This window comes from Centrocercus urophasianus, unplaced genomic scaffold, assembly GCF_019232065.1.
Source record: "Centrocercus urophasianus isolate 14NV4802_14NV808 unplaced genomic scaffold, USGS_Curo_1.0 seq_11, whole genome shotgun sequence".
Taxonomy (NCBI): domain Eukaryota; kingdom Metazoa; phylum Chordata; class Aves; order Galliformes; family Phasianidae; genus Centrocercus; species Centrocercus urophasianus.
This window is the reverse complement of record NW_024884253.1, coordinates 47,495,423-47,502,927: the sequence shown is the minus strand read 5'-3', so window position 1 is coordinate 47,502,927 and position 7,505 is coordinate 47,495,423. Positions and strand designations below refer to the sequence as shown.

The 7,505-nt window shown below is 49.0% G+C and overlaps 1 protein-coding gene across 3 annotated transcripts; it reads left to right on the top strand.

Annotated features, from left to right (window-relative positions):
* The first annotated feature begins 1,667 nt into the window (after positions 1-1,667).
* On the top strand, positions 1,668-6,332 carry TMEM200C (transmembrane protein 200C). 3 transcript variants are annotated; one of them, XM_042809097.1, is made up of 3 exons: positions 1,668-1,742; positions 2,016-2,274; positions 3,822-6,332. In XM_042809097.1, the coding sequence occupies exon 3, from the start codon at positions 3,865-3,867 to the stop codon at positions 5,485-5,487; it is 1,623 nt and encodes a 540-aa protein (XP_042665031.1). In that variant the 5' UTR covers positions 1,668-1,742; positions 2,016-2,274; positions 3,822-3,864; the 3' UTR covers positions 5,488-6,332. The 3 variants fall into 3 exon arrangements, with proteins under 3 accessions (XP_042665031.1, XP_042665033.1, XP_042665032.1); XM_042809098.1 differs by lacking the exon at positions 1,668-1,742 and adding an exon at positions 2,929-3,101 and having other exon boundaries at positions 1,791-2,274; XM_042809099.1 differs by lacking the exon at positions 2,016-2,274 and having other exon boundaries at positions 1,672-1,742.
* The last annotated feature ends 1,173 nt before the right edge of the window (positions 6,333-7,505 follow it).

The following is a 7,505-nucleotide window of genomic DNA, read 5'->3' as shown; positions in this document are numbered from 1 at the left end:
TTGTTACACAAAACAGAGTTCTCCCATGCAAAAAGAGGTCAAGCAGAGGTAGAAGAGGGCTGTTTTAGCCTAGGCTAAGCACACTTCAGCTTCAGTAGTTATCCAAGACTACTTAAAAAAGGTGGGTTCCATTCATCCACCCCAGCAAATCACACAGTACATGTCTGTAGGAAGCCCAAGTTTCACAGGTCAAGTTTTCAGTACATTTTGAGATACCTGCCTAAGATTTCCCTTCCCAGCTCACAGTGAACCTCTAAGAAGGCTCTACTAAAGCAATGAACTGCAGTCTCTTGTAATAAATAAGACAAACAGTGTGATGGGATGTGCTAGATTATATCTCACTGGTGCGACAGCTTAATGTGGCTTCCATTTAATCAAAATTTCCATAAAGATGGTCAGATCAGAATACTGTTTCCTGGTCTCTGCCGAAAATGTGAGATCCACAGTGACCATGTTGACACATCTTGGCTCTGACTTCCATCTTCCTTCAGAAGAAGCTTCTTGGCTGTCTTCCTCATAATTCCTGCAAACTCAAGGGAAAAAAAAATCTTGATCTTGCTGCATGTGCCATTCTTCCTTTTAAATCCTCTCTACTGTCATTTGAGATCTGTGCTCAAGATGAGTATTTTTTAAATAGGTTCAAAGACAACTGGCTGTGAGGGCACAGGGACAACACTGATGGAAGATTCCCTGGAGGCATTCAAGAAATGGGTAGCTGTTGTACTAAGGAACATGGTTTAGTGGGGAAATGCTGGTGGCAGATGGCTAGGTGGACAGGATGCTCTTGCAGGTCTTTTTCAGCCTTGGTGGTACCATGATTCTATGATTTCACACAGCTGGTGAGCTCTTAAATCGGAGAGCTGGGAGAAGATGAGTGCCACCTGGTGAAGCAAGCCCTCGGGCAGCCTGGGAGAGGTCCACAATGCTAAATGATAGGCTAAAAGGAAGGGACAGGAAGAGACGCTACACCTCTCCTATGGCCAGCTGCTTGATGGACCAGAAAAACAACCATAGCTGAGCACAAGCAAGGGCATGCACTCCAAGCCCACTACACCTGTGCTTGGGAGTGCCACCTTCCTCTCACAAGGCGTGAGGGGCGGCTGTGGGGCAGGCACAAGAGGGAGTTGCACATCTCCAACCTCCCACAAGGAGCACGGTCAGCCGCCCAAAGCAAAGGGACACAGAGTGCCGGACATCACCCTACCCCACCGACTCAGCACGCACGACATGGCGGGCCGAGGCAGGACAGGGAGTGGCGGCCGGGGGGGGGGGGCGGGGCCGGGCGGCCGGGGGCAGACCGTGCGAGGGCAGGGCCGCGGCGGACCGGCGCAGGTGCGCAGGTGGGGGGGCGGCGGTGGCCGTCCTGCAGCCATTTCCCTGTGTCACGGCTCCGTTTCTTAGCAACGGCTCCGAGTCCGGCCGCTAGTCGCGGCAGCCGTGCACCGCCCTAAGCGGCAGAGACGGCGGCTCCGCCGGGCGGGCGCTGCCGAGGGGCGGCCCCGCGGCGGGAAGGATGCGGCACGGCGCGGGGGCAGCACTCCCGCCGAGCAACCTGAGGCGGCCGGCGGCGGCGGGGCCGTGGGAGAGCCCAGTGCTCGGCCCAGCCCCGCCGCCCGCCCGCCCGGGTCCGTGAGGGGCGGTGAGGCGGCGGCGGGGCGGGCGCCGCGCGGGGATGCCCGCTCGGGCCGGAAAGTTTCTTCCCCGCTGTGGCTCGGCCGCTGACCTCTCGCCGGTCTTTCTCGGTAAGTGGGTGCGGAGCCTTCGGCGGCGCCTCTGCCATTTTGCGCGGTGTTCGGGAGACCCCGGCCCCTGCCGCCGGGAGCAGCGCCCAGCAGCCTGGCCGCCCGGCTCCCGAAAACCGCTTATTCGCTCCGCGAGCGGTACCTGAGGAGCGGGCGCGAAGCCCGGGTTCTCTCCGGTTCCCCGTCCGTCCGTCTGTCAGAACAGCGTGAGAACTGCGCCCCGGGGCGCCCGCTGTCTGCGCACCGCCATCGGCTCGTGCATTCGCTCCGCAGCCTTCGGAAGTGTCCCCGAGTCTCTGCGTTGTTTTCTTCTGTTGCCGTCGCTGGTGCTCTCGTTGGCGGTCCCCTCCTTCACGTGCTCTGCGCTCCTTTCTAAACGGGAAAAACTCAGTGCCGGGCGGTACTGTCTCAGGAAGGCAGCTCCGAAATGATTGCCATCTGTTTTCGTCGTTGTGGAGGAGACCGGTTCCTATCGGGGGGGCAGAAGAAGGAATGAGATCAGCGAGCGGCGATTACAGCAAATCCTGCCCCGGTAATTGCACTTCTGCACTGACAATTTTTTTATTTATTTATTTTTTTTTTTTTTTTGTTGTTGTTGTTGTTTTTAAGTAAGTAGTTTGGTGATAGAGACTTCTCGTTCCTGTCCTTTGTTTTGAGTACGCCGTACCTCAGAGAGTAATTTAACAACGTCCTCGCTGGCAGCAAAAAAATCGAACAGAGTAAATTGGGCACGGAATCCTCACCTACATGTAAAATCTGGGAATAGAGGAGGGGAGAAATGAGATTTAAACGCTAAACAGGGAAAGGATGAGAAGTATTTTTTTTTTTTTTTCTAGGCGCTTGCTTAATTGTCTTTCAGTGCAATGAATTGAACTTTATAAAGTAGATTATATTCAGTGCTGTCATCTTTTTGTTCCCTCGAAAAAACAAAGCTAAACCGTCCCAAACTGGACTGTTAGCAAGGGGGGGAAGCCTTCTTCTTGGAAGTGTGAGGGGTAGAGAGTCCAGGAAAAAAAAAAAATATATATCACAGCAGCACAGGAATTGTTCCTACATGGTGCATTTTGCGGCTTCAGTCACTGGAACATGCAGATGAGTCCTGACAGTCAGTGAAATAAAAGCTATAAATGATAGCTGTTCAGTCACTTGCCAGTTTCTCTACAAGCAATCCTTGCCTTTTCCCCAGGTGATTTGCAGGGGTTTGCTCCTCCTTTAATAAGATGTGACATGCTACCTACCAGCCACCATCTCCCCTCTCTGGAGGTGGGGGGATGTGGCCGTGGTTGCATAACAGTTGCCCTGAACTTCATACATGTTCCCAAAGCAGGAGGCTGTCCAGCTGACACTCCCTGACCACAGGCAAGTGATTAATATTTTTTTTTTAATATTGCAGATAGAATTCTAAGGAAGTGAAAGAAACTTTCATGGGATACTGCTTTCTATTATTCTGGTTTCCCTTGCATGTTTCACAGTGATTTCTTTTCCCCTCCTTTAGAAAAAGTAATATGCTTAACACTCCACCACTAATGTGCAAATAGTGTAGTAAAATGAATGGTATCTATAGATCAAATGTAATCCTTCCTGCTTTTATTTTCTTCATACCTCACATCTAGTTCCTGCATTACATCACTAACCACAGTGTGGTTAAGTTGCTGTGTGGCATAACCCCAAACCTGTGGGAACAGGGCTTCAGGGCAGGGAAGCTGTCAGCCTCCTCTGAAGCATGGTGTTTTGCAAGCACTGTCTGAGACTAGCATGATCATTTTCTGTTTATGCTAGCAGGTACTACCCCATCTATCATTTATCTGGAGTATAAAGAAATTAATTAGCTGTGTGCCAAGGGTCTAGTGGGGCTGCTTTTCTTTGCAGAACTGCCTAATCATCTGTCTCATCAGTCTGCCTGTCTTTGTTACATACAGAAGCTGCATGGACAAGAGAGATCAGCGTGTTGGTGTTACCACTGTCCCACTCGTTGAGGGGTTTAATTAATGGGAGACTGGAGGACGAACAAGAGACGGAGACACCCGTTGTGCTATAGGTCTGTCACTGATCCTCACCCTCTTCTCTTTTTCCCTGCAGGAGCTGGAGCAGCTATAGGGAGCAGTGCCCTGGGTAGCCAGCCATGATCGCCACTGGAGGCCTCCTGAGGATCTCGGCTAGGAAACAGGATCCCTTGCGACCACAAAGCCAAATCCCCAAACGCAAACGTAAGGCCAAGAAGAAACGCAAAAATGATGTTGTGGTTGTGAAAGGCAAGCTCAAGCTGTGCTCCATCTCAGGGCTTATCGCCCTCTGTGGCATCCTGGTACTGCTAGTGGGCATCGCCTTGGCTATTGTGGGCTACTGGCCTAAGTCCGGCCAGGTATACAGACAAGTTAGTGAGGGCAGGCACCTGGCCCCTCAGGGTGGCACCGTCAAGAACCGCTCCCAGAACCAGGAAGGGGCACAAGCTGAGATCTACCTGGAGTCACCTTCCAGAGCCAATTCCACCGCTGCTATCAGCCAGGAGTTCCCGCAGTCCTATCCCACTTCCTCATCCCCCCAAGCTTCAGTGGGTTTCCTTTTCCGTCTTTTCTCAAGCTACTTGCATTCAGACAAGCTGAAGGTCTTGGGCCCCCTCATCATGGGTATTGGCATCTTCCTTTTCATCTGCGCCAATGCAGTATTGCATGAGAACCGTGACAAGAAGACCAAGATCATCAACCTGCGGGACCTCTATTCCACTGTTATTGATGCCCACAGCTTGCGGGCAAAGGATGGAGGCGCCTCAGCTCCTCTTAATGGCTTTGTCAATTATGTGCAGTCACGGGGCCTGGAGCTAAAGCCTGGTGGTGAAGGCCTGGGTGCTGCGGCTATGCTGGCCAAGAGCTCTTGGCCACCGGGCCTGGCTGCCTCTTTTTCCCCACCTGACCTAGCATCCTCGCCACGACGTTCCTCCTTCTGCACCTTGCCGCAGCCTCCCAGCCTGGCCGAGGCTGTGTACAGCATCTACCAGGAGCGTGCTGCCCGTACTGGCCGCACCTTCACCAGTCCGCCCTGCAGCCCACCAGAGAGCTGGGGCCAGCGCAGCACAGCCAGCTCCATTGTTGGATCCTCGTTGAGTGCTTTCACTCTTCTGCCCTTGACGCAGAGTGGCAGAGGGGGAGGCTGGCGGAGGCCTCCTGGTGAGCGGGGAGTCCAGGAAATCCCACGGGGGGAGTTTGAACTGAGCCTGACTGACCTCAGCCACGTCGAGGGAGGCTACAGGACAAGGAGGCACAAGCTGGTTCTCAGGCGGCAGAGCACCAGCTGCTTGCCTGATGCAAGGCGTCCCCTTTCTCCTGAGCCACCTCGGCCTCCAGCTGTCAGGGGAGGCCTGGACTCCAGCCTGTTGGCAACTTCTAGCCACTCCAGATCTCTGGACCTGGGGGAATCACCTCCCTCAACTCCCCCCGCCATCACCAGGATGGATTCCCAGAGCTCACAGTCTGAGCCTTCCAGCAGCAATAAGGGCTACAGTCACCTGGAGGAGGCCGGCACCTCCTTGGAGTCAGTTGCCAACACCCCAGCCAGTAAAATCCAGGACTGTGAGGAGGGACCAGTTGAGAAAATGGACCCCCTCAAGGCTACCAGCACAGAACAAACAGGGGAACAATCTCAGCAAATTCAAAGACAGTACACAAAGAAAGAGAAACTCTTTATGATTTCTAGGTCGCACGCTGCATTAGGGCTGGAGGATGGGGAGCTGGAAAGTACTGGCATCTGAAAAACCAAGAAAGCGCAAAGACACCTTGCAGCCCTCCACACCTTTCCCCCTTCTTCATCTTTTTGTGGACTTAGGAAACCAGTCTATATCCAAAGAGCTGCAGTATGCTACCCTGGAAAATCTGAATTCAGTAAATCCTGTAGATGACTTCAGGAAGAAAATCCTTCTGTCCGATTGTATGTTCCTTGCAAGCCAAATTGTATTAAATATCCACAGTCCAGCAAGTTCTTGAGATCAGCTTAATACAATTTCGGACAGTATAACCGTGCACTTTAATTGTCTTGATTTCCAAGTGCTCCTTCTCCTCCGATTTCTTTCTTGCTGACTTGCCACTAACTGCTTGAAAACCACAGGCACTTTTTTTAAGCTCAAGAGCACAGTGCTCTTTAGATTAAGAAAGCTGAGCTCTCTCTTTGTTTTGGTTCAATCACTAAAAAGTTTGCAAGGCCTTAAGGATGACGTACCTTGACAAAGAAGGAGTTTGCTTAAATTTTGGAAAAATGACAATTTAGAACAGAATAGAGCAGAACAGAGTGTTGATAATTTAGTTAAAACCATAATGTTCTTCAAAATACCTACTACGATGTGATACTTTATCAAGTATTATTACACATGTATTGAGTAATAGCATTAAAAGATTTTTTTTTTTTTAATAAAACATTTGCAAACAAAACTGAGAGATAAAAAGTCTTTTATTTTGGTAAGTACTTGTGATGCCATAAATTTCTGTTTTTGTAGATTGAATGATTAGAGAGATGCTACAAGGCCAAAGGTTTGCTTATGCTTTTAAGTGGATAATAACTATGTAGGAGTAATTTCAAAATAAACAGTGGTTTTGACTCTGAGAAACTATGCTTTGGTTCAGTCAGCAAAATCTGTCTCCATTTCTAACAGTGCTTTCTGACATCTGCAGGAATGTGAGATTTTGACATGCTATGGAAAAAAAAAAATTATAGGTTTGACCTGTTAAAATTAGATTTTTTTTCCTGAGTAACACTGAGTAATTGATCTCAAACTGTAGCGTGTTCTTTTAGGAGTCTTCATTCGCAATTGTTGCTTTAAGCCTTTCCCCTTCCCAGGTTTTCATATTCATGAAAGTATGTGCATAATGTTAATTTTAAAGCATAATTATAGTCCTGAATGTCTCTGAGCTGCTCACCCTGTTGAAATCAGTGGAAGGTTCTCAGTGACTTTGGATTGGCGAGAGTTTCTTCTTGAGTGAGAAAAGCATCAGGCTTCCTTACGGCTGTTTTTTTTTATGATCTGTGGGCAGACTTTTAGTAGATTGATGAGTTGTTTTATTTTTGAACCTGCAACGTGACAGGCGTTCTTTTATTTTGTTAAAGCAGCTCTGCAGCTTTAGATGCTCAGGAGATTTCATCAGTGTTTCAGGTTTCGAATGTGGATGTGTCATTTCATCATACACAAAGGGAAACTGACATTAAACAAACACACAGTGTAGAGAGAAAAGTTGTTTTTCTGTTGCAATTAAAATTTTTGTTATGGTTTCATGCCTTGAAATATCTAGTTATATTGCAGTGCATTGCAAAATTGAATATAACAGTCACAAAATGCAATTGCAAAGAGTAATCTGGCAAAGTCCTATATTAAATAAGGCTAATTTAAAAAAAAAAAAAGAAAAAAAAAAGCCCACAAAGAATTTGCCATGTCAGAATTCTGAAATTGTGGAAGCAGTTCTCTTGAGCAACTGAGAGTATCCAGATGGCAATATCTCTTCTCTTGTCAGTGGCAACCACAAAAAACAATAACATGAACGTCAGCATGACATTTTTTTTGCTATCAAACTGCTAACGCACAGCTGGCAAAAAATATGTTGCAGAACTGCCTGAGCTGGAAGGTGGATTGATGAGACCCTGCAAGAAGTGGCACACAGTTCTCCCAGTTCCAAGTCATTAGTGAACCAGTGCTTCTGCTTCTCTTGTGATTTCCAGCAAGATTTATGAGCTGTATCTGAGCAGCGTTACCTGGTGCTGACGGAGATGCTGGTTGTTTGTGCT

Bases quoted from the DNA above. Each gene is read 5' to 3' on its own strand.
- TMEM200C (XM_042809097.1), top strand. From the start codon at position 3,865: ATGATCGCCACTGGAGGCCTCCTGAGGATCTCGGCTAGGAAACAGGAT.